Source organism: Falco peregrinus, chromosome 6 (genome assembly GCF_023634155.1).
Source record: "Falco peregrinus isolate bFalPer1 chromosome 6, bFalPer1.pri, whole genome shotgun sequence".
Classification (NCBI taxonomy): domain Eukaryota; kingdom Metazoa; phylum Chordata; class Aves; order Falconiformes; family Falconidae; genus Falco; species Falco peregrinus.
Genome location: NC_073726.1, coordinates 22145657 through 22170554, shown reverse-complemented (window position 1 = coordinate 22170554; position 24898 = coordinate 22145657). Strand labels below are relative to the sequence as shown.

The window sequence follows — 24898 nt, the reverse complement described above, 5'->3', positions numbered from 1 at the left end:
GCTCCTTGATAACAGACTTTTCTGCAAGGAAGTGATTAAAATGAACAAACACAAACCCTGGTTAAGAGGATGGAATTAATTTGAGGTTTCTTGCTTTGTTGATTTAGCTGAAGATTCACTTTAATGATTTTAAATGGCTTTAATTAAATCAATCTGCTCTAAGAACAGGAATTCCTTTTTTTTTTTTTTTTTTTTTGGCTAAAGCTCTTCGAATCATCACAGATCCAGGAGACAGAGAGAGTTGGGAAAATTCAACACCCAGGAGTGAGGATAAGCAGCTTGTGTCATGCTCAAATAGCATCAGAATAGCATCTTGCCCCTGGCTCCCCGCAGGCACCCCTGAGGCTGTGTGAAGAGTTGCCATATTCCCCCTGCAGCCCCCTGCCCTGCTGCGGGATGGGGGATTCGCAGGTTCTGCAGTGTGCTGTGGACATTGTAACAGCTGGTTGTTTTGTTTTGCAAATTAGACATGATCATGTCCTGGCCACAGCAGCTCAAAGAGAAAGAGGTGCAGAAAGTCACTGATTTTTTTTTTTGAGTTTCAGGGCCTAAAGGGGTGAACAGCAGCTCTGGGCTGCTGGCCACACAAGTGTCCTTGGTGTAGCTCTGCTCATCAAGAGCAGAAAACTCTCTTTTTTTTCTTTTTTTTTTTTCTTAAAAAACAAGCAAACCCCAATCCAAACTACATGTGTTTAACACAGCCAGTCTGTGCTTTCCCTTCACTGTTCCCCCAGGCAGTCCCAAACACTGGCAGGGGCTGGCAGCCCCAGCTGCTCTAGGGGGATAACGCCCCTCTGGCATGCACACACCTCTCCATGGGAGCATGCATGTGTCTGGGACAGGGTCTCAAGGCAGCTGTCTCATCCTCAGCCACCTTCCACATGTCCCCCGTGCTGGGCTGCTGGTGCCCCTTGCTGCTGGTAGTGGTGCTCAGTTACAGTGTCGTGCTCGGACAAGGACATTTCTCCCCGTCCACACTGGCTGGTGGCGGCAATGCTCATGGGGCTTATGCTCACCAGCAGCCTGGGCTGGCAGCTCCCTCACATTGCTGATCCCTTAGATCACTGTCCCAAATGCCTTCCCTGCAGCTCATCCCTCTGCTCCCAGCACTGTGGCCAAGCCCATGAAGATGGCTCAGCACACAGCATGGGAGTGCGGAGGAGCAGCAAGATGCTTCCCCTGTCACAACCGATTTTTTTAGTTAGCCTTTCAGACCTCAAGGCAGGCGCTGTGCCTGTTGGATGGGGGCACAGCTCTGTCCTAGTCCTTTCCACCGCGATCCGTGGGGGTTTTGTCAATGGCTGCCCCGGAGTGGCTGGGGAGGGGTGGGTGCAGGGCTGGGAGAGCAGCCAGCTGGGATGTGGAGGAATGCCAGGACGCTGAGCACAGGGCCTCCTTCGGCTCCTCGTGGCCATCGCTTCCCTAAATAGACGGCTGCAGGGCGGGAGGATTAGCTGGGGGCATTCCTCTGCCCCCGGCTGCTGACCCCAGGACGCGTTGCTCATCGCTATATTAAATCCTGCACACAACAAGTTGCTCTTCACAAGCCCTTTGCTCCAGGTATCAGTATTTCTGCTCTTCCCTCCACCTCACACTTCCAAACAACACGGGGATTTGCAGATGCCGAGTCAGTTTTGGTTTGCTCTGCTCAGACTTTGCAAGGGAGGTTTGTACTTTTCCCTTTTGATGCCTCCTGGCACTGCTCGCAGAGTGCGAGGGTATTTATAGCCACCCGGTGAGGTTAAGAGCTACTGCTGCTGAACGGTTTGTGAATGCTCTGTGCCAGCCCGATGACGGGGCTGGTCACTGCGTGGTTATATCCACATGGTTTCACGGGAGGAGCCAACGGCCTGGCACTGGCTTGAGGTTTTTGTCAGATGGGCATCATGGGAAGGGGGTCAGCCCTGCCACGTAACTCTGCTCAGGAGAGTGGCCATAGGAACAAGGCTGTGTGGGAATCCACCAAATCGTACCCCTGTTTGTCAGTGGAGTCACACAGATGCCACAGCCTGGGGTCAGGACAAGGCACAGAAGTGATGAAATAAATTGGGAATGAGCTGTTGGGATTAAGTTTGGAAAAGCTTGGTGTTTTAGTTTTTTGATGCCACCTTCCCATGGTTAGAGGTAAACTGAGGCAGGGTGTGAGTCAGTCTTTCCCATTGGGACGCTCAGTGTTACACCTTCAGAGTGGCCTCCTGACAGTTGGGTCAGGGCTGGTCATTTTGCCCATTAAAAAAATGGAGTCGTGCTGCCTGTCCTTGGGCTCTTCCAGTCTCCCACATCATTCCTTGTGCCGGAGATGCCACGTCTCCCTCTTCCCTGTGCCCCTGCATGCAGCTCCGTGTCCTCCACCCTTTGGCATGCCACTGGGTCTGCAGCTCAACCTCAGAGGGCTTCCCATATTTCACCTGCAGGACCTGTTGTTCTGCTGAGGGACCTCAGCCCACCTCATGGTATTCCCTCAGAGTAGTCATCACCACTAATGTCGCTCCTGGGAAAGGTTTGTCTGACCTGCTTCTTCATCTGTCCTGTCCAAATCAGCCCACTGTAGGTCTGCATGCCAGACCTGGTGCATCCACAACCTCATCCATGGTCTGGATATGCAAAGGAAGACTGCTGCACCACCCCCAGCAGGAGACTGCTAAAATGCCTCCCATATTTTCTTTTTTTCATGTTGATCAAGTGCAGGTTTTCTGTGCTTTCCTCCTAGACCACAGTTTTGAGACCTTTGGATGTTGTCACTGCCCTCCTTTGGGCTTTCTGCAGGTGGCCCAGGGATCATGCATTCACAATTTGGTTTTTTTGGGGGGAGTTCTGGTGGTGTTACCACTTTTGGGAAATAACCTGAAGAGAGGGTGGGAAGCAGGCTGTGCTCCCAATAAGCATTTGAGTCTTGCAGCGCTTCTGTAGCAATTTTCCCAGAGGGACTCGTAATGGCATGGATAGCAGCTCAGTATCCAACCGCCCTATAACAAAGCTGGCATCCCAGGGCAAAACTGGAGTTAGGAATTCCCTTCAGATATTTTCAATCCTTAATTTAATACTCCCCGTTGCCAACATGAGTTGCAGCTCACACGGAAGCAGGCCACTTCTTGCAGATGTAGCCAGGAGAGATGCACCTAATTGCCTGTGTTACACAAGCCATGGACTTCTCCAGTTAGTTTGAGTTTGAACAACCATGCGTTTCCTAGTTAAAACATCCAACTCTGTATCAAAACCACACAGTCCTGGCTGGCGAGATTCCTTCCACCTGACTTTACCTACAGAGTCCTCCAATCTTCCAGCACTCCAGCTCCTTCATGGCATCGTTTTTTCTCCAGCTCCTTAGTGGCATCAGTGGTTCTCCAGACTCTCACAAAGGTTTTAAGCTAAACCCAGCATGTAAACAGTGTCCATCACTTGGCAGTGGCTGCAGCGGTGGGTGGGATGATCGATATGCCAGCAGACTAATAAAATGTGCTTTTCTTTGCCCAAATACCAAGGTCATCTTCCCCTGAACTTCTCTGCTGTCCAGGGCATGTGACAAAGAGGTAAACAAGGCTACAGCTGAAAAGCTAGTTAATAAGTAATTTGTTCTTCTAATTCTGTGCTTTTGAAAGAGTTTGAAGGTATAATTAATAAGTATTCAGCACCTTCAAAAACCAGGACACTTACTGCTGTACAAAACAGGAACTGTGTGAAGATCTGATTTTATAGACTATTTGTGGTTGTACCCATTCTTAGGTAAGGTTTTGAGCAAGACAAGACCTGTGGGGAAAGGAATTATCTTTTGTTAGCACTGTCTCGGCAGACAAAGCAGCTGAACATCTACAGTTTTGGCAAAACCAAACCAGTGGGGCTGAGGGATTGGGAACCTTGAAAAGGATCAGAAGTGGATTTTACCTCATGCAAAAATATTGGGGACCACACAGAGTATCCAGCTGCAATGTGTCACCATTTTTAAAAGACTCTGAAAAAATGGAAGAACTAAAAAAAAAAAAAAAGAACCACAAAAAACTGAAAATGGTCTGGTAGTTGGAGAAAAGGTCTTTTATAAGGTACTTAGAGCTCAAGGTTTCTTTAGCTCACCAAAAGGAGATATGATTTAGTTTCTGCGTATGAGCATTTCTGCAAGAAAATGTAAGGGAATACAATGATCTTAAAAGCAGCAGAGAATATCAGAATCACAATAAGAAATGATGGCTGCAGAATAAAAAGCTGGATAGATCAAATGGGATTTTAGACACATAATTTGATTTCATAAGGATGATCATACCACTGGACCAGGCTGCTGAGGAAGAGGAGAATCACCTGTGAGGAATGCTGCCATGAGGAAGGCTGACTGACTGCAGCTCTTGTCATTCTTGGAGACTTTAAAGCTTGCAGGCCTGATCATCTCAGTCAGGATTTAGTGCTGAGTTAGATTTAGGAGGCCATAAGCACGGAGGTATTTTAATCAAGTAAAACTTTCCAGGCAGAAAGTGAAGGACACACTGCTAACCTTATCCTGATGAGTCGCTGATAACTCAGGAAGAAGAGCCTCAGATTACTACTCAGTCCTCCGTATTGTGGCCTTTGCTGGATATTTAAACATAGTCAGAAATCCAGGCCAGAAGCTGAACTGAGTCACTAGCCCGACTCTGTTCAGCTTGAGCAGGAGCGTCCACCACTGGACCCCTGGTTTGGTAAGCCAGTCAGCAACACCTCCCTCATTCTGTCATTCTCCAGGCCCTCTGCCTATATCACATTGTGTCCTGCAGATCCACTCACAGGATCCCCTGACATCCAGGTCCTTCTGTGCCTGGGACAAATTATCAACCCATTCGGGATGGAAGGCAGGTCCTGGTGCCGGGGGTAATCCCCTCCTCAGCCTTCACTCCAGGGAGCTGTGCAGTTGTTGAAGGCAGGACCTGGTAGAAGCCAGGCTGTGGAAATGGGGATGCTTCCAGCCGTCCTTTGAGCCCTTAAATCATGCTTTATAAGAATGTGGACTTGATGATCCTTATAGGTCCCTTCCAACTTGAGATATTCTATGATTCCATAATTCTTTGTAACGAAAAAAAAAAAAGTAAGTTTCTGGTCGTCTTGGGTGTAAAGAAAACCTTGAAAACACAAACATTAAAGTTTAAAAAACATGAAGACAACCCCCCACAAGCCATCATTTATTAAAAAAAATAATAATCTCCTGATTTTAAAATCTGTTCACAATCTTCTGACATTTGGCCAGTTATACCACAGACACTTTATCGCCACTGTGGAGCTGCATTTGAAACAGGGATGTAGCCTTACACATGCAATTATTTTCTCGAGATCTTCTGATATGAGCACCTACAGAGACAAGAATAGAAAGATGAAGCGTTAGTTTTTCAAGGAACTTTTGCGTAATTTTTTTCAGTTAATGACTTAAGAGTTGGGACGAGTTCTAAAATGTCAGCTGGCTGAAGCAGCTTTTAAAATTGTTTACCATGACACAGAGGGTGGGAATTATCTCAGTGTACTGTAAATATCTGGTGTGAACATCTGTCATGGATGGCACAGCTCAGCTTCCTTCAGAGACTGGAGAGAAATGCACTCTCAGGGTACAATTCATGTGACCTAATTTAGGCATTTACTTTAGGATGAGATGAATCATGCCCTGGAAGTGCCTATTTCTTTCCAGTGACTATAAGGGGAGTCTAGACAGCCAGCACAGATGTGGACATGCACATCTCATCAGACGAATTGTATCCAACGTGATTAAGGCTTGACCTCAGCCACGCTGCTATTTGGCAGCAATATATCGACAGTCTGATGCGTCATGGTACGCTGATGCAGTATGAAATTAAATAGCAATGTGATGCTGCTTCAGGCTGATCTAGTAAAATGGGATTTTGGTAGTACAAGACATTCTCTCCCGATGGGATCACATCTTGCTACAAAGCAGTAATTTTAAATGTAAGTAATTAAAATGCCATGCAGCATTTTAAGCCCAAATTGAAATATATTTATAAAGCTTGCTGTCAACTTACCAGCATAGGATCCCTGTGCTCCTCCGAGTTATTTTTGGATTGATGTGGTCATGACATGCTTGCTCAGGCCACGTCTGGCAGCGCAGCAGGGACCCTTACTATGAGAGACACTGAGGTGCTGGAGCATATCCAACAAAGGGCAACAAAGCTGGTGAAGGGTCTAGAGCACAAGTTTTACAAAGAGCGGCTGAGGGTACTGAGGGTGTTCCACCTGGAGAATAGGAGGCTGAGGGAGGACCTTCTCACTCCCTACAATTACCTGAAAGGAGGTTGCAGCAAGGTGGGGGTCAGACTCTTCTAAGTAACAGGCGACAGGATGAGAGGAAATGGCCTCAAGTTGTGCCAGGGGAAGTTTAGAGTGGATATTAGGAAAAATAATAGGTTTCAAAAGGGTTGTCAAGCCCTGGTACAGGCTACTCAGGGAAAGGGTTGAGTCACTGTCCCAGGAGGTATTTAAAAGGCGTGTAAACGTGGTGCTTAGGGATGTGGTTTAGTGGTGGACTTGGTAGTGCTGGGTTAACGGTTGGACTTGATCTCAAAGGTCTCTTCCAACCTAAACCGTTCTATGATTCTAAGCATGGCATCAAACCAAACACTGCTCCTCACCAATAAAACTACCTCATATCAGGGATTTGTGAGGAGATGTCCAAGATAAGCCATTAGTCCTGAGCTTTGGTTTTAGTATTCCCGTTCTGCTGACGTTTAGGAAGGCTTTTAAGGGCCTTTTCCAACCTAGATGATACTATGGTTTAGATACATGTGAACCAAACACATCAGCTCTCAGAAACCACCTGCAGCAATGTCAAGCATACCCTGACTAAACAATTCCATATGTGGAGATCTGCGTGCCTCCTCAGACAGAACTGCCACTAGCAGAGCCCCGCACAGCAGGCAGATGCTGCCCTGAGGGGAGGGCTCTCCTCACTCAAGAGGCATTTCACGAGGAGATACCACTCTACGACCACAACGTCCTCACCACTGAAGAAAGACCACAAGGACCCCACTGCTGAAGAAGGGACCGATCCCACAGTGCCCCAGCAGCCGAGCCCTGACTGCCAGAAAGACTGAGGAAAGGCTACATAGCCCCACAACCCCCACCACCGCCTAACCCTTTTCCCGCCCTTTCCAGCCCCTGCCCCTGCCCCAGCCCCCGCCCCCGCGCACGTGACCGCCCCCACACCGCCCCCGGCGCGCACGCGCAGTGAGGAACGGGGCGGAGGGAGGAGGTGCCCAGGTGGGCGGGGCCGCCGGCCGGCGCGCGCGTGAGGACGTGGCGCTTTCCAGCCAATCGACGTCTGCGTCCCCTGCGGAGGGAGGCGGGGCTGCGGCGGGCGGAGGGGGCGGGAGCGAAGGGGCGGGGAGGTGGGCGGGAGGCAGCGTGGGGGCGGGAGAACAGGCGGACAGACGGCGGTATAGACCAGTCAGAGTACCTGACGTAGAGTCGGGGAGGTGGAGCGACGCTCTGATTGGCCGACACAGAGCGAGCGCGGGGGGCCGTGCGGCGTGGCGCGGCGCCTACTTCCGGTCGGCAGAGAGGCTGAGGAGAGCGGGCGGCGGCGGCGGCTCCCGGTAACGGTGAGGGACGGGGCCTGGCCCGGCCCGGCAGTGCTGGGGGGGCGCGCCTTAGCCCGGCCGCTGGTGGGGGCGGTTCTTGAGAGGGAGCAGCGTCCGTCTCGCTCTGACGGCCCGTCGCGGGGGAGCGGTAACGTGGCACCGGCTGGGCTGGGCCTCGGCAGCCTCGGGCCTGGTCGCCATGGGAATCCAGGGCGGGGGTGCATCAGTGTTGCTGTGTGTCCCCCAGGCCGGTCCCGTTCGCGTGGGGCTGCCTTGGCGGCGAGGACTGAAGATGCCCGTCGACGCCGTCGTGGCCCCGGTACCGCCCTGTGTAACGGCCCTGGTGCCCCTGCGGGGTGGGGGCTGGGGGAAGCCCCTTGCTGGCGCCTCCCCGTGCAGTCTGGGTCTCCCTGCAGCATCACTGGGAAACGGGCTGCCAGATCCCAGGGAGAAGGAGCCTCCATTCTCATACCGCACCCCCGAGGGCCTCAGCCAGGGTCCGGTACCAGGTTCCTGCTGCCCGTTCCTCCGTCAGTACCCCCAGCCAGGGCTGCATCCTGCACTGGGATGACTGGCTGCAGCGTTGCTGGTGCTGAGCTGCAAGGGGACCCACGGTGTGAGGAAGTGTCGTCCAAGTCCATTTGCCTCTTAATTCATTGTTAGCAGAGCTCCAAGCTTTCAGGCTTTTCTTGTGTGGATGAGTGACTGTTTGGGGCATAAATTGCTTCTTTCTCACCCGTTATTTAGCTCCTGATAAAATCATGCAGGCCTTGGGGAGCAGAGTGGCAATTCCTCAATCACTGCTGTTAATTACGCAGCAGGGCAAACATTGGCAATTGCTTATTGGAAGGGATATGCTAATGAACCCAAACCAACTCAGATATTCGACATAATCCTTTGTTATCCACACAGTTGTGTCCACTTGCCTTTTGACTTCGTGGTGTCTTGTACTGGGCTGCTGTTTGTCACAGTCACCCTTGTTGTAACATGGAGCTCTGTCAGCAGTGTGCGTAGGTGACCTCCTGGTCTTCCACCTGTGGGTAAGGACCAGGTTTGCCTGTCAGCCCAAGGCCACCGGGGGATGGGATGAATCCCCTGAAAAGCCAAAATAGAGACTTAATTTCCAACTTTGATCTAATTCTGTTGTGGGTTTTTTTCTGTGAGCCTAGCTGGACTCCAAGGTGGGAAATGTGCTTCCAAAGGGGTTTCAAGCTGTCAGTCTGCTTTGAATATTGCTGTAAAAACTAAGCCCAGCACAGAATCCAAAGTTCTTCCATCAATACCGCTGCAAAACCAACCAGAGTCTTGACTTCCTCCTCTAGCCAAGGTTCCAGGAGACCCTGTTCTGAGGGAATATCTCCCAACTCCCCACCGCTAATTGCTGCTTCTGATTTCCCTGTGGTTCACCACTGAGACCCTTTTATTTAGGAGAACAGAGAACTGTTGCCAGCATCCCTTCCCGTAGCGGTTTGTGGTTTGCTTAAGTAGCTGGGGAGAGAAGAAGGGTGTGTGTAATCAAGCTCGAAGCATTGTTTTTCACAGAACTGTGAGCTCTGAGGAAAATTTGGGGGTCAGTACTATTGGTAGAGCAGCTGTTGGTCAGCAGAAGTTGTTACTGATGTGAATTATTTATGAATAATGGTTGGGGTATGGGTGGGGGTTTTTTGTCTCACCAAGCACTAGAGCAGCATCTTTACTTGTAGAGTAAGGTTCATTGCTTCCCTGGCACCTGGCCTGATGCTAAGATATGTGTTTGAGGTCAGATTGTCCTTTAAAATCACCTCCAAATGGCTCATGGCCTCGCTCTGTGGACATTGTAGATAAAATCATGGTATTTACACTGATTCCAGGTCACCCTGTGCTTTAGTCCAGATTGCTCCCAGGATTAGCAAGAGGCTGGTCCGTTTTGGGCAGGTCCTTGGTGCTGGGATGTGCTCCAGCTGTGCAAGAGTCTGGTACTCTGTGTAAAAGTATATATACAGAGTTCCTCTTAAATAATGCTTGGGGTATTCTCCTCCTCCTCCTGAGGTCATGGCAGCACTGGATTGCATCAGAGGTAGCCAGGGTTCGAGGATTTTTCACTGGGATCGAGCTTGGATCATAACTGGCTGGGCGGGTGTTGCTTTTAATCTCATTTGCTTTCTGGTCTTCCTGTCCCCAGGAGGATGCAGCTTTTCTTCCCTCAGCTGATGTTGACTACAAGGCTCATTCCATGTGGTTGCAGACTGGTAGGAGCTGTGATTAAATCTTTCTGTGGTGATCTGGAGAGGCAAGATGCAAGGAGGTGGGGAAGGGAGGAAGTCACCCAGCCCTGGGAAAATCCCTGGGGGTGGTTCTAGGTATCCTTCATGTCATAAAAGCCACAAGGGAGTATTAGTGCATTTAAAACTAATAAAGTGTAATGAGGAGGTGTTGTCTGTGATGTGTTGGAGAACGATTAGGAGGAGAAAAGCCACCTCTGTGCTGGCTGAAAGGATGGATGCTGCTCTCCTGGCAGGGCTACTGCAGAACTACTTCCACTCCCACCTTCCTCATCATCTCCTCATCCTGTGCGGTAGCCCACAGGCACTGTGCAATGCCTCAGGATCATCATGGGGCTGGCAGCGCGGTGCCATCCATCTCTGCATCCTTGCCTCGTGCTCCAGCGTGGTATGCTGTCAGCAGGAGCAGTGTGAGGGTCTGCATTCATGGGGCAAGCTGTTGGCCCTCTGCAGCTCGGTGAGAAGTGTTACTGCTTTCTGTGATGTCTATTTTATTCTAAACTCAGATATTTTTGTGGTGGTGTTATCTTGATATTCTTTCCATGAGATGCAGGGGCTGAGGTCTGTGGGATCCTGCCTCTAGGATGGGATCAAAACCCTGATCCTCCGAATGTCTGGTATAACACGGTAGCATGGGTTTACACCAATGGCTTGTGTTGCAAAAATTATTTGTGAGTTGAGGAAAGCTTCTGTTCTTCCAGCTTTTCCATCCATTCCAATGCTCTAGCATGCACATGTCTTTTTCCTTCAGCTGAACTATGCCCAAGCTTCCCTTTTATTTGGACTAATTAATGGCTGAAAGCCCAAGGCATCATTATGCATTTCCCATGTACAAGACCAGAATCCACAGCCCAAATCCCTCATCCCTTCCCGCTGCAGATCATTCATTCTCCCTTCGAGAGCCACACGTTGGCAGGTACAGTCATGGCAGTGGGACTCTTCTTTCTTCCCCTGCTGCCCAGCAGAGAGTGGTTTCCAGCTTTCTTGACAGGAAAACTGGCAATGCTTTCACTTCTTTGGGGTCTGACTTCTCTCTTTGCTCACTGGCTGCTGCTACCTTGCCTCAGCCCTGAGGTTGGCCTGCCTGCTCCTGGGACAGGAAGGACGGCTTTGCCATTGCTGTGTGCAAGGCTTTGCTTCCTAGGGACAAGGAGCAGGAACATCACTCGATGCCAGGCAGGGTTTCTCTGAGCACCGAGCTGCGTCCTGCTCCCTCTTGCCCCTCGGGTCTGTGGCAATGCTGAGCCCTTGAGCTGCTAGCCTGCAGTAGCTGCTGGCAGGCTCCACGGTGGGAGGCATTCCCTTGTGCCTCTGCTGGGGACAGATCAATAGATTGGAGCAGCCAAACCCGCTCCGACTCAGCCAGCAGAACGATGACCTTTAGGGCAAAGCAGTTGGGTGCATTGTCAGTACCTGACCTGGTTCAGGTTCTTTTAAATTGATGTATTTTTTTTTTTTTTTTTCCCTGACACCCCATTCTGCAGGTAACACCCAGTTGCTGTCACGCTGTCAGTGTCTCACCTCACGCTGGTCTTCCTTGGGTCCTTCATCTTCCTTGTGGGTTCATACCCTGATGGCAGTGCTGTTGTTGCAGGGTGTGCAGCTCTCGGACAAGCAATTCCTTGCCAGCTGCAAGGATGAGCTTCTCTGACAACAGGCTTGACTATTTATATGATGAGTGTGACCCGTTTTTGTCTCTTTTTGTGTCCTCTGAGTGTGAATATGGCTTTAAGCACGGTTATGGTGATGTTAAAGATCAAACAACTCTCAGTCTGTCTGAGAACTTTTTATTTTGTGGGGCAAGTGGCCTGCTCCCATCACCAAAGGGATTCATGTGGTCCAAACATTGTACAGATGAATCCTTCAGGCATTACAGGGGGTGGTTTAGTGGATTCATTGCCCTGCTGCATACATAGTCTTAAAAAAAATAGATAGAATGGGTCCCTTTCTGTTATTCCTTTCTAACCTCTGCAAGTAATTTTAGTTCCATGGGTTCTTTAACTTCTGGTTTCTACAGAGGAAAACTTTATTTTATAAAATTTTTGGGGCAGGACCGTGCTGGTGGAGTTCTGCCTGCATAGGGAGAGTAAGGCAGCTTGATCCTACTGCTGGAGAGGTGGGGTGGCATGCTGAAGAATACGTGTATTAGCTAGTTGATTTAAATTTAGATTAAAGAGATCAGGATGGGGAAAACTTCTGAGAGCCTTTTTTGATTGCAGAGTACGGCTCTTGTGCTTTTATCTGGTGTTTTCTACTCAGAGGTGAGCTGCGACTGTCCCAATGCTGTGACATGTCTGTGTGCGCACTGGACAGACAATCTGGGTGATAAATCGCCACATCCTGAGCGTCTCTGTCATCATGTGCATCTGTCACCCGCTTGGCAATTGGAATCGGGTTCCAGATGGGTGTAACAAGCCTGGTGGGACTTGAATTAACAGTGAAATATGTGTTGGCAAGGCTTCCGTCCGCATCAGGGTATGGGAGATCCTGGAGGAGTGTCTGAAGCTGTTGGGTAGACAAGGTACCTCACTGGGAAGGAGTTTTTTTGTGGGAGGGAATTGGGGAATTGGGCAGGAGGATGTGAGAGCAGAGGGCAGTCGGCATGGCTGGCGACCAGCTTGGCAGGGGCCTCGCAGGCGATCCACTGGGCGCATTTGCAATGCATCCTTCACATTCCTCACCGAGCAGGCTCTGCTTCCAGCAAGCGCAGTTGTTGCTCTCTGCCGTATGGAGGGGCTCGGCTGGGGCTCACCGCACGGCTTTGGAAACACGGAGCTGCTCCCTGTGTTAACAGGGTTTCTGCAGGCACCATGGGATTCAAGGAATTTTTTTTGCCCTGATAGTCTGCATTCACTCATGATTTTGCCCCAGTAGTTTATATTAATTTATCAGCTCTCCTGTTTTGGTGTCAGAGTTCTGGTTTGTGACACTGGAACTGGCAGCATGCTGCTCCAGTGTCCCTGTTGCAGGGTGAGCTCCAATTCCTGTTCTCTTGCTGTCACGTAGGTGCTTCCAAACCACCATGACCATCCCTCAGCTCCTGCTGTGCCTGTCTCTCTCCATGCTCTGCATCTCAAGCAAACCCACCGAGAAGAAGGACCGCGTTCACCATGACCCGCAGCTCAGCGACAAGGTCCATGATGACGCGCAGAACTTCGATTATGACCACGATGCTTTCCTTGGCGCAGATGAGGCCAAAACCTTCGATCAGCTCACACCAGAGGAGAGCAAGGAGAGACTCGGGTAAGGAAAAGAGCTCAAATAAAAATCAAATTGAGAGAGAGAACAAATCCATGTGGTGCTGTCCATAAAACTCACCCCAGCATTCATGTACCGTTCTCTTGCACCTCAGATGGCAGAGCTAGTCTCAGCTAGAGCTTTTTAAATGTCATTTTTAAGGCAGCAGTAGCTGAAATTTAGTGACCAGCACAAGTGACGGTGACAAAGTTACACAGCACATGTGCAGTTCCCATCACTGGAGATGGTCTCAGCCTGCAAGGTCACCTTGAATTATTCCAGTCATGCACACTTGCTTCTAAGCACTAAATACTCCCCAAAACTACAAAGTATGAATGAAAATAGATATCTTTTGCTTTGCTGTACTCAAACAGTGCTAAACGAGCTCGCCAGTCACCAGTTAGGGCTGGAGTCTGAAGGCCCATAGGATTAGCTGCATTTTCCCGCCATGTTATTTTTTCCTAGTTGAGAAGCAGCTGGTTGCTGTGCCGAGTCCCAAGTTAGCGAAAACAGAGCATCTCTTGCAAATTTAATTTCTGCTTTGTTGCTTTGCCTTCTCTGCCACCTGCAGACATCAGAACAGGGTGTTTATTAGGGACGGTCCGTGCTGGCCCTGGCAATCTCCATTCCTTGGCACTATAGCATGTGCCTTTGTGCATGTGGCAGCAGCTGCCGGCACAGTTGTTCATATTGGGCTTAGAAAGGCTTAAAACTTCGGAGGCTCAGCCCAGACGAGACGTTTTCAGAGGCTTGTGGGCTGCGCTTCTGCCTGGCACCTCCCTGGTGAGCTCAGCTTTGCTGCTGGGACAGTTCTCAAGGGGTCAGGCTGAAGGGCTGACTTGTGATGGTCCAAGTTGCCTATTAACTCTTCAGCTTTGGGATTTTTTTTCTTCTGGTTTTGAAGACAGCAGGCTTTCTGCCTCCTGCCCCAGAGCAATATCTCAGCGCCTGGATGGGCTTTGCTCACCGGCGTAGCCCTCGGTGTAAGAGCTGAATGTCTTCACCTTGCACTACAGTTGGTGGAGCAGTGCTTGCTGCAGACCATGATGAAAATTGGGTTTTTTTGGTAGGGAGGAATAGGGCTCCTTGATGAGAAGAGAAAGCTTAACCACATCTAGGTGCTCAGGGAAGTGCTGCCCAGAGTGAAGTAAACGAGATAGATACAGTTGGGTTTGTGGGGCAGGGTGTTGCCAGGCTGTTACACGTACTTTAGCACCCATATGGACCATCCGGGCTCTTTAAACTAGAAAAAAAACCCTCTTTGGACCACTAGATCCATTGTGGCCCTTGTCAGTCTGCAGGCTGCAAAATTGGATGAGCCGTGTGGCTTTTTGTGAGGGAAATAGTTTGGAGAGAATCTCTCCGTTTCCACTCAAAACAGGAGTGAATGCAAAGGAGAACGTGCAGCTTTGCTCTGCTTCTGCAGAGAGCAGAAGTACACTGGCGATCCTCCTCCCCTGCACTGTTTTCCTGACCCGTAGGCTTTGTCATGGCTCTGCATTTTAATTTCATTGTTCTGCTGAGTTATCTACTGGAAAAAGCTGGCAGTGGAAGCAGGGCTGGGGTAAGAGTTTCCACTCGGATGTTTTAACGAGGCCATTTCAAACTGCTTTGGCCCTTGACATAAACCAGCTTTTTTTTTTTTTAAGTCGGAGGCAAATTCATCACACTTTCCCAAGCCTGAATTGGTTTGATAAACTTGTTATGAGTGCAAAATTTGGTAAATTATTTTTTTAATGACTGTTGTGCTGTTGAAAGGACTGTGTTCTGGGAGAGAGCACTGGCTCTGTGTTTTATGACTCTGTTTCTGTACGGCTCTTCTCACCCCCCTGTTTTCTGGGGCAGCCATGATTTCAGAACAACATACCATGTTCTACCTTGTTTTTTCTTTAAAGGCTGCTGAATTAGGGGAATGCTCAGTTTCCTGGAAATAGTGCTGAGCAAACAGGATCCCCTCACTTCCCTAGGATGGGCGAGTAAGAAAGCAAAGCAGCCTGTCAACTCCAGCTGCCAGCCATCACAAAACATCTGGTACCCCTGCCAGCCCCTCCACACACAGGGTTCTGTGGCATTGTGTGACAAACTATGGGTTGTTTTTTTTAATTAAAATTTACAGCTTTTGTGGCTTCTGCCCTGGGAAACCAGCCTGTGAGCATCAGGTTTCGGCACTAAGCCACCAAACCAGCTGGAGGCAGAGGTTTAGGAGCTGCCGAAGTGTCCCTAGCAGTGCCCAGCTTGCCCTGAGCTCCAGGTGGGGACAGAGTTTAACTTTCTTTTAAAGCAATCAAACAGGGAAACTTCTCTAATTAAAACTGAACTTCTGCTGCCCCACCTAGAAACCTTTCCTGGAAAAGTTGCCTTGGCTATCTACTGATGCCGGCTCCAGTTCTTCATTCCAGTGTTTTTTGTAGGTTTTTGTGGGTTCCCCCCCCCCCCCCCCCCCCCCCCCATTTTTCTTGTGATGGCTGTGAGCCGTGCCAATGCCTGAGCTCCATGTGCTTCACAGCTCGGCTGGTGGCCGATTTCTCTTCCTTGGCTGAACAGATGAAAAGTGGTTTTGTACAAGATCTGCTGCTGCCCAGATCTTGTCACTTGACTGCTCTGCTGTGCTGCCGCCTCATTTTGCTGACGCTGTGGGGTTTGGTATCACAGAAATCTTTTTAATAAGGCTGTGATGGTCCAGATTTTATGGTTGGGGAAGCAGCTGGGGAAATTTCTAATGGGATCTGGTCCTCAGAGGCCACTTTGTGATAAAGCTGCGGAAGGATGATCCCTGCCATTCCTGGGAAATGAGCCTCCAGCCAGCCCAATCCTAGACTCTTGTGTTTGCAGTTTAATCTCTCACAAACAAAGCGTGAGGTTTTAGCCTGCACAGTGCCTTGTCACAGGAGAGCATTATGTGCTCTTATGGTGGGGTCGTTGTCCTGCTTTCGAATGTCAATGCAGTATTTAAAAAATTTAATTGTTTCCCTGAAATAGTGAGTATTAAAATGTGGCTGTAAAATGACTCAGCCCTCTGGTATGTGGTGCATGGTTTGCGAGCTGCCACCTGCAACAGGTGAAGTATGGCATCGAGCTGAAAGACTCTTCTGGAACTAAAGCAAATATTTTTACCAGTCTTACCCAGCTATCCAGCTTTTCATTTTTAGGAACATCCTTTGTGCCACAGAGGAAATCGTGGTTTTGCATTTTAAAAGCAATTATAGAACAAAACCTGGGAACTAAGTGCAGGGTGGTTCTGGTGTCCCATCTGTTTGTTGAGGCTGCGTTTGCACTCTGTGTTTTGCTTTGCATCAAATATTTGGGGAATTAGTAGTCTTTGTGATGACTTAAAACACTTGTCTTTTTTAATTCCTCACATTAGCATGCGTGAGTTAAGAATTACTGAATTTAAAGATAACTGGTTTCATATTGAACGTTCCTGTTAAAAGGAGGGAAAAAAAAAAGATCCCAGTTCACAGAGCAAAGCGTTTTGGGCTGTCATCCCTGGCTTTAATCGCCTGGCACTGCCAAGGGGAGTACAAAACTGAGATTTCCCAGCACTAAGCTTGAAAGGCAACGTGTGCTGTGCCTGCCCTGCGTCGTGCAAACATTGCGGGTACTCCTAGAAGTAAAACACGAGGAACGGTGAGGATTAAACAGCCCAGCTCCCCCTGACCGTGCTGCCTTCCCCTCCCCGAGGCTCACGTGCATCTGCCTATGGATCTCTGCATTCCTCCTGGCCGCTTTTCTTCACAGCTGCTGCTAAAAATAAAGAAGGCACGCAGCCTTGCACTGTGCTTTATAAACCCCGCATCTCTGGTTTCTCCCTTGGTAAATGGGGGGTATCCTTCTCTGGTGGGAGCTGATATCGACATCAGTTTCTCGTTGCGGTCCTCTGAAGGTTTTCTCTTCGTTGCTGGGCTTGGGCGTGCAAATAAGCCAAAGCTTGGTGTATGTATTCCTTCACCAGGGCCAGTCTTCCCACTTTTAATGTAAGTATGTCTAAGTGCTTAACTCCTTGCATGCCATCAAGGGAGTTAAGAAGACACACAACTGGGTATTTCCCAAGGTCTAACAAAAAAATGCTTTCCCCCTTAGGGCAAATTTGTGTTCCTGAAGAACACAAAACTTGAATGGCCCAAGAGTGAGCAAGCCAGTGTTTTGGTGGCTAAACCATATGTTGGTTTTAAGGACAACCTGTCCCTGTGGTTGCGTTACTGGGACCTGGTGATGAACACCTTGACTTGATCACTGCAGCAGCCGGCAGTAGCCCACCACCGGTTCTAATGCTCTGCCTGGTAGAACTAGAGCCTTGTTTCCTTTAACTCTTGCTGGATTTTTCTGCATTTTCTACAGAAAGATTGTAAGTAAAATAGATGAAGACAAAGACGGGTTTGTAACTGTGGAAGAGCTGAAAGACTGGATTAAGTTTGCACAAAAGCGCTGGATATACGAGGATGTAGAGCGGCAGTGGAAAGGGCACGACCTCAATGAGGACGGCCTCATTTCTTGGGAGGAATATAAAAATGCCACCTACGGCTACATCTTAGGTAGGTCTCTACTCTTGGGATAAAAACTTTGCGGAGCTGGCACTTGAAACTTGCTGTTTTGTTTTTGTAGAATGATTGTAGATAAGATAGACACGGATAAGGATGGGTTTGTGACGGAGGGGGAGCTGAAAGCCTGGATTAAGAAGGCCCAGAAGAAATACGTGTATGACAGTGTCGAACGCCAGTGGCAGGAGTTTGACATGAATCAAGATGGATTTATCTCCTGGGATGAGTACAGAAACGTGACATATGGCACTTACCTCGGTAAGGGGCAAGGTGTCCGATCTGGTGGTGGGCTCTAATCAATAAAGCAGAAGTGTGATGGAGCAGAGCAGGAGCTCTCCACTCATCCCTAAACCCTTGGATAAAAAAAAAAAAAAGTCTCCTCCCAATTTACCTTCTGATGGTATTAGTGAAGGGTAATCTAAGGAGAAAAAATAAAAGATGTGGGAAAAACCCAAAGGTGAAGTTTGCAATCAGTGTGCAGCTTATAACTCTGCTTTATTGATGCACTTAATTGTGAAACTTTGCTTCAGACTCAGTTGTGAGCAATAATGTGATTAAAGGCACACGGGGTAATGTTTTTCTTGCCTTCTAGCTTTTGAATTTCAAGCTACTGGTGGCATTTAGGGCCCGCAGAAAGACACCAACTAACCTGTGGCTGTAGAAGCCACATTTTTCTGGGTATCTGCACCTTTCCTAAATGTGTGAAGATTGTTAGCAAAGAGTCTTTTAATCACTTTGCAAAGTCCTGTGTGCATATCTCACTTTATCCAGTTGTCCTGGCAGTAGCTTTAGACCCCAGAGCTTGTACATTTTGGAACATAAGACAGGTCAGCAGCCCTGTAAGGACTTAAACACCCTGAGGAGTGAAGTAAGAAGAAGCTCTTCTGGGCTTAAGATGTTAGAAAAATACCAGTTCCTCTGCCAGTTGATCCCGCCTCCTGGAATGCAGACATATATGGTATGATGAGCTACAGCTTGAAAGCATGAAATAAAGTTTAATTTACTAAATATTTCCAAAGATAGTCATATGCTCTGCAGAACGTATGGAGGCTGTTACTTCTTGGTTCTGGCTCTTTTATTGAAAGAGTAGGTTGAAGATTGAAGTTTGCTGTGCTGGTGGCTGGGGAAATCGGCCCCCCAGGACCCCATTGGTTCTTACTGAGCTTTCCAGACCCTCTTGGGACTGGGGCAGATCTTTCTAAGCTTGCCTTTTCCATTAGTAATGTAATTCCTGAAATCCACAGAAAGCCTAGCCTATCTGCATGTTCAAATTCAGCTGTGAAGGGGGAGCAGAGGTCCTAGGAAGGCTTTTATCACAATTTTGGAGTCCATGCAGTGGGATTTATGACCTGCAACTGTAGAAAAATTTTAAAAGAAAACACAAACCTTTATTGAGGAAAAACCTTAACGAGAAAACCATTCCTCAAGCCTAATTAGTAAGAGAGGGGAGTGCCTGGCCCCTGTGATGGACGATATGCCATAAAGAGCTCACCAGCCCAAGCTGGGGACCGGTGCTTGATGCCGAGTGCCCTTGGCAGATACTGATAAAGCCTTTTATAGCGCTGCTCCCACATGCTTTTGTCCTTACTGAACGCTGGGAGGATCCCAGCAACCCCACTCCCACAGCCACGCTGCCGGGCTCTAGCCAGCAGAGCTGTGCCTGCCTAATGCATTGGCTCCATGCTCCTTATTTCAGCAGCAATCGCTTTTCCACAGCTCCATTCTGCTGAAATATTCTCGTCCCTTACACAAGATTCTCCCCTCTCTTCTCTCTCTGGCTCGAAGTGCCTCTGGAGAGCTTGATCCATAGCCAAGAGGCCGGACGATCCCTTAATTGAGTTAAGAACATCCCTCTCCCGGTGTGTGGTAGCCGAGGCACCACCCTCTGTTGCTGCTCTACGTAGTATTTAAAAAATGCTTGCTTTTTGTCATCAAAATGAAATGCGGGGTTTGTTGGTCTTTGGTTTTTTTTCCCAACTTCAGTACTGTATTAGTCACTGAGTTGCATCCAGTACTGTAATAAAGTAGCTCGGTGTGCACCAGCTGTTTCTGTGGATCGAAATATATTTCCATAGGGAAAGCAAGATTAAGTGATACATATCAGAGAGCTTAATCTTAAAGTGAAACTCCCCTAATAACTGCCTTAAAAATTATATAATAATAATTTTATTTTCCTCTTGTTCTTCAGTTCCATCAGACTTGCTTGTCACCATGGGTGGGTTCTGAAACCAGACATGCTTGTGTGTGTTCTGCTTGTATTGGGAAGATTAAAAAGTTGCGCTCGTGGCTTTGCTGCCTGCAGCTCCCAAGCGATTACCCAGCTCTCCCCGCTCAACCTGCCTCATAAAGTTTCACTTGTGCCACTGAAGCCAGGGACTAAAATGCAAAACGGTTTTGGGTGTGTTTAACCCTTGTTAAACAGTCAACTTGCTCAGCACTCTGCTGCTACCCACCTGGTTAAAGCTCATTAAAGCCACTTGGCGTGAATGGCAGAATCACCTGTATCAAAAGACACTGCTTTTTAACTCCGACTCACTCTGCTTGTGCCAGCCAACACTGATCCTGAGGCTTTTGTTTGCTCTGTCTGAGCTTTCGGCGTATGCCACGTTTCAAGGTGAAAGCTTGGGAATAGAATAGTAAACTTTAGTCTTAATTGTGCCCTATAGAGGTAACTTAAAATAAAATCTTCTTACAGTCTTATATTTAATGGTTGGCTAGCACTGAGGCTTGTATAGAGCTGCTTAATCCCCTGCCTTTTGTCCTGGATGTAAACAGAGAAGGGAGGGAGCCTTTTTTTAGACCAGGCCTGGCTCTTGCTTAACTTGACCCCACAAGGATTCAGCTACGTCCTCCTCTATTGATATTTTTCTATAGGCTGACAAACAAAGCTGACTTTGGTATCCCAAAGCTTATCTATAGCTGTTGGCATAGCTGTATCTAGTGGCCATATGTGCCCAGATATTCCCACTGCGGCGGGCACTGCGTGATGTTTTGCTGGCTTTGAAGCCGCCCCGGCAGCGGGGACCAATATCCCCTTACACATTCTCCTCCAGAAATAGCTTGGGCTGAGCCTTCGGGCCCGCGCCAGCCAAAAAACCCCTGATCCCTGACTCCTGGGGGCATCTTCTCTGGGAACAGTGATATCCCACGGCCACTGGCAGCTCCTCCTCTTCCTCCTGGCAGAATCGGTGCGGGAGAGGCACGATGGCCACAGATACCTAAAATTCAGGCTGCTGTGGTGAAGTGTTGGGAGGTTGAGGTTGGGTTGAAGAGGTTGAGGTTGGGCTGGGTTGGTGGTGACCATGGGGCATCTCCCCCCTGGCCCGAGCTGACCCGGGGCGCTGCCTCTTTTTTTCTGCCCAGATGACCCGGACCCCGACGACGGGTTTAATTATAAGCAAATGATGGTGCGAGATGAACGGCGCTTCAAGATGGCTGACAAGGATGGAGACTTGACTGCCACCAAGGAAGAGTTCACCGCCTTTCTGCACCCCGAAGAGTACGATTACATGAAAGATATAGTTGTGCAGGTGGGTCCGCTGCAGCTGGTGATCTTGCGTGAGACAGTGGTGTTTATGGCAAAGAAGGAGGTGGAGAGGGCTGGAAATCAGGCTGTTCACCAGTAGCAGTCCTGCAGTGGGGTGGCCTCGAGCAGATCAAGCAGATGTGGGTCAGGGATGGCCAGAGGCAGAGAGGATTGGCCTGTCTGTGTGGAGCACACAAACCGGCTTTTGGGGTTTTTTTTGAACGTGTAGATGGCACCCTCATGCTTGCTGGGGCTGGATCAGTCCCAGTGAAGGGGTCGCTGTGGGGGAGAATTGCTCCGAGCCCAGCTAACCATCCTCTCCTGCCTGCAGGAAACCATGGAGGACATCGACAAGAATGGGGACGGCTTCATTGACTTGGAGGAGTACATAGGTGAGACACGAGTGCCTCACGCCGTGTCCCCTTTGTGTCCCCTCCTTGCCCTGTCTGGCAGGAGCAGCTGCTGGCATGTGCTTTCTCATCCCTGCTCCTCCTCCTGGAATTTCATTATCTCTCTTAACTTCCTAACTTTAGACCTGCCCTGCTCCTCCGTCCTCGCTGTGGGATTTCTGGGTTAAATCCCTCACCGGTGACAGGCCCTGGGTGCTCAGGGTGGGACAAGCAGCTTCCAGGCCCTCCGAGGCAAGGGAGCATCTGCTCCCATTCCAGGATTGTCCGCGCTTGAACGCGGCGGGGGCTGCCTGGCCCTGCCTCCTCCCTTGGCAGCGGTGGGACACCTAACAGCTGCCCTTTTTAACACCCCTTATCTGAAAAGGCAAGCTTCAGCGGGGGAGAGGGGCGGCGAGAAGCACGTCTGGCTCCAAAGTATGTCAGGAGAAATGCTGCCTGCTTCTCCAAACTGATTTGAAGCAGCGCTGTCAGCTTTTGGGTGGGAATTTAGGGAAATAAGCGTAAAAGCTGTCCTCAAAGATGGAAAGGGCAAGCTCTTGAGAGGACGGGGGGTCTCGTCGTTATGCTCTTGGAAGCAGCAGCCCACACGCCAATCCTGGGGTCTAACCGGGTGCAATCCATGCTCCTGTGGGATGGGGGAGGCGTGCACGTGTGTCCCACCAGCACGGGATCTGGCAGAGGGGGTGTGCAGCCGGGTGCCGTGCCTTCCAGGTGACATGTACAGCCACGATGGGGACGCTGATGAGCCCGAGTGGGTGAAGACAGAGAGGGAACAGTTTGTGGAGTTCAGAGACAAGAACCGCGATGGCAGGATGGACAAGGAGGAAACCAAAGATTGGATCCTCCCTTCGGATTATGACCACGCTGAGGCAGAAGCACGGCACCTCGTCTACGAATCCGACCAGAACAAGGTGGGAACCTGCCGAGAATATTCCCCCTGCCCGATTCACTGCTGGAGCTGGGCCCACAGCCTCTGACTTGACAGCTCAGAGAATTTCCTTTCCCCAAGGATAATGCAGACGGCCCTTTGAAACGGCTCGGCACGTGCCTTCATTAAGCTGTCTAATTAAGAGTTGCCTGAGCGCGTGCTTCCTGCAGTGGTTTGGCTCCTCCTGGGGCAGCGCACTTCATCCCTTGGAGGGTCAAGTGGGCTTTGCTGGAGCTGGGGAGGAGGGGAACGGAGCCGCCGTGGGGTAAATAATCGGAATTTCTGTCTCTGCTCTCTCGCAGGATGGCAAGCTGACCAAAGAGGAGATTGTGGAGAAGTATGACTTGTTTGTGGGGAGTCAGGCCACAGACTTCGGGGAGGCCTTGGTGCGACACGATGAATTTTAAGAGCTGTACAGAGAAAGCTGTTTCTTAAATAATTTATTTTTTACAGTTTCTGGGATTATCGTAAGAAACATTTTTCGCTACTGAGACTGTTATTTCAGGCGATGAGGTGAAACAAAACAAAATATCTCTTCCCGTCCTTTTTTTTTCCCCTCCTCTTCCTTCTTCCCAAAGGGATGGGGACTCGCTGGTCTGAAAACCAACTCTTTTATTACAGCACTTTGTGGGTTGTTTTGGTTGGAGTTTTTTTTCAGATTTTCACATTTTCACATTTTATGGTCTTAACGAGTTCTGGTTTATTTTTGTATTTGTTTTGGTTCCACATGAAGTGAAGAAACACGTATCCTGACAAGGGTAGAGCAACGGCAACGGTTCCCCCCTTGCCCTGCCTCACTCTCTCCCCCTTGATTTGTTGGTATGTGCTCAGCTCTGCTCTTTTAAAATTAAATTTTTTTTAAAAAAAAACCAACAAAAAACCCCCACCACCCTAGAACAAGCCAGAGAACAATAGGGCCAAAAGGAAAAATAAAACCAGAGGTGAGTCATGCTTGTTTTAGACCGGGCTTTGCAAATCCAAACACGGTTCATCTGTCCCGTGGGGAGCTGTGCTCTCAGCTCCGCGCCTCTGGCAGGATTTGCAGGCAGCCCTTGCCTGCGAGCTGCCCGTGCTTCTCCCGGCTCTCCGGGAAGAGCTGGACTTGCAAAAACCCCCTAAAACGGCAGCAAAGCCTGGCCCGTCCTCCTGCCGCGTCGCCTCCCGGTCAGGCGAGCGCTGCAGTGCTCCTTATCCAGAAACGGGCGCGGGTGCTCCCTCCGCCAGCCCAATTAATGAGCCTGTTAATTCACCAGAGCCACACCGGTGCAGTGAAACTGATGGCAACGCGAGCCGATATAGTTTCCCTCTCTGTCAAAACTGCTTTCACGCTTCTGCAGCCCTGGGGCCTCGCTCAAAGTGCCTTTTATCACCCCAAAAATGCCACGAAGGAGGAATGGCGAGGCCAGCGCCTGGCTGGGCACGGGGGGATGCTCGCTGTGCTCCCGTCGCACCCGTAGCATGTCATTGTTCTTTCTGGATTTATTACTAATAATTATATTTTTTTAGTTTTTTTGGTCTTTTTAACCGTGCATTCGCTGCTTCGCCCAGGGACCTCTCGATTCCCTCTCACAGCCCGCTCACCTCGTCCCTGCACGCTCGGCCAACCCGCAGCAACGTGGATCCTGCTCTGGCGGCATCAGGCAGAGGTTGGTGCCAGCCACGCGCACCGAGGTGGGAAAAACACCCCGGCTTCTCCCTAAAATCGGTCTCCAAGGGTTAAAAGCGCGGACTATAACGTATATATACTCCTCGTATTTCATGTACCTCTCATAAAGTAATGCTTTTGATATAACTCAATGGGTAATTGGATAATCCCATGCCAGACCCGTGCAGTGAATGCGCCTTTGGCGCTCGCAGACTGCGCCGAAGGGGAGCACTGGGGAAGAGTCACCGACGTCCCCAGCTCCTTCCCCCCAACACCAAAGCCCTCGGCAGCTTCGGCACGCTCTGCTTTCTCCACCCAGAAGGACTCGGAGCTCGTGGCTCCTTGGCGTTAACAGCTTCAGACACTAATTTTGGTTCCCGGCGCAGGGTTCGCCCCGCGTTCCCCCCCTCTCCCCGCCCCACCGTGTTTATTCCTCCAGTATTTCTCCTCTCGGGATGATTTAATTTTTATCAATCTGGTGTAAACGGCGCTTGGCGGCCGTGCCGGAGGATTCTGTGGCTCAATAAACCTGTTTACATTCACCCCATAAGGCAGTTTGGGGGCTTTGCTGTGCGGCACCCGGCCCTCGCGACAGAATTGCTCCAGTTTTACCCCCAGAAATATGATGGGGGGTGGGGGTGGCCCTGCTCGGTGGCACGGTGCTGCCTGGATCAGCCCCCAGATCGCTCGGGACGGGGATAACTTAATTTGGAAGTGTTTACGTTTCCCGGGAAGGGCTGACGCAGCCCTGGCGGCCCCCCCGGCATCCCTCCCCCAGCACAGGGCAACCCCAGACCACGGCTCCCCTCTCC

At 49.7% G+C, this 24898-nt stretch overlaps 1 protein-coding gene across 3 annotated transcripts; it reads left to right on the top strand.

Annotated features, from left to right (window-relative positions):
- Nucleotides 1–7457: 7457 nt before the first annotated feature.
- LOC101921455 (calumenin) lies at nt 7458–24636 on the top strand. Of its 3 annotated transcripts, none has more exons than XM_027783680.2 (7): nt 7458–7556; nt 12809–13045; nt 17642–17835; nt 20941–21107; nt 21435–21495; nt 22225–22424; nt 22744–24636. In XM_027783680.2, the coding sequence occupies exons 2-7, from the start codon at nt 12825–12827 to the stop codon at nt 22846–22848; spliced, it is 948 nt and encodes a 315-aa protein (XP_027639481.1). In that variant the 5' UTR covers nt 7458–7556; nt 12809–12824; the 3' UTR covers nt 22849–24636. The 3 variants fall into 3 exon arrangements, with proteins under 3 accessions (XP_027639481.1, XP_005235377.1, XP_005235376.1); XM_005235320.4 differs by having other exon boundaries at nt 7460–7562; XM_005235319.4 differs by lacking the exon at nt 17642–17835 and adding an exon at nt 17378–17571 and having other exon boundaries at nt 7460–7562.
- Nucleotides 24637–24898: the final 262 nt, after the last annotated feature.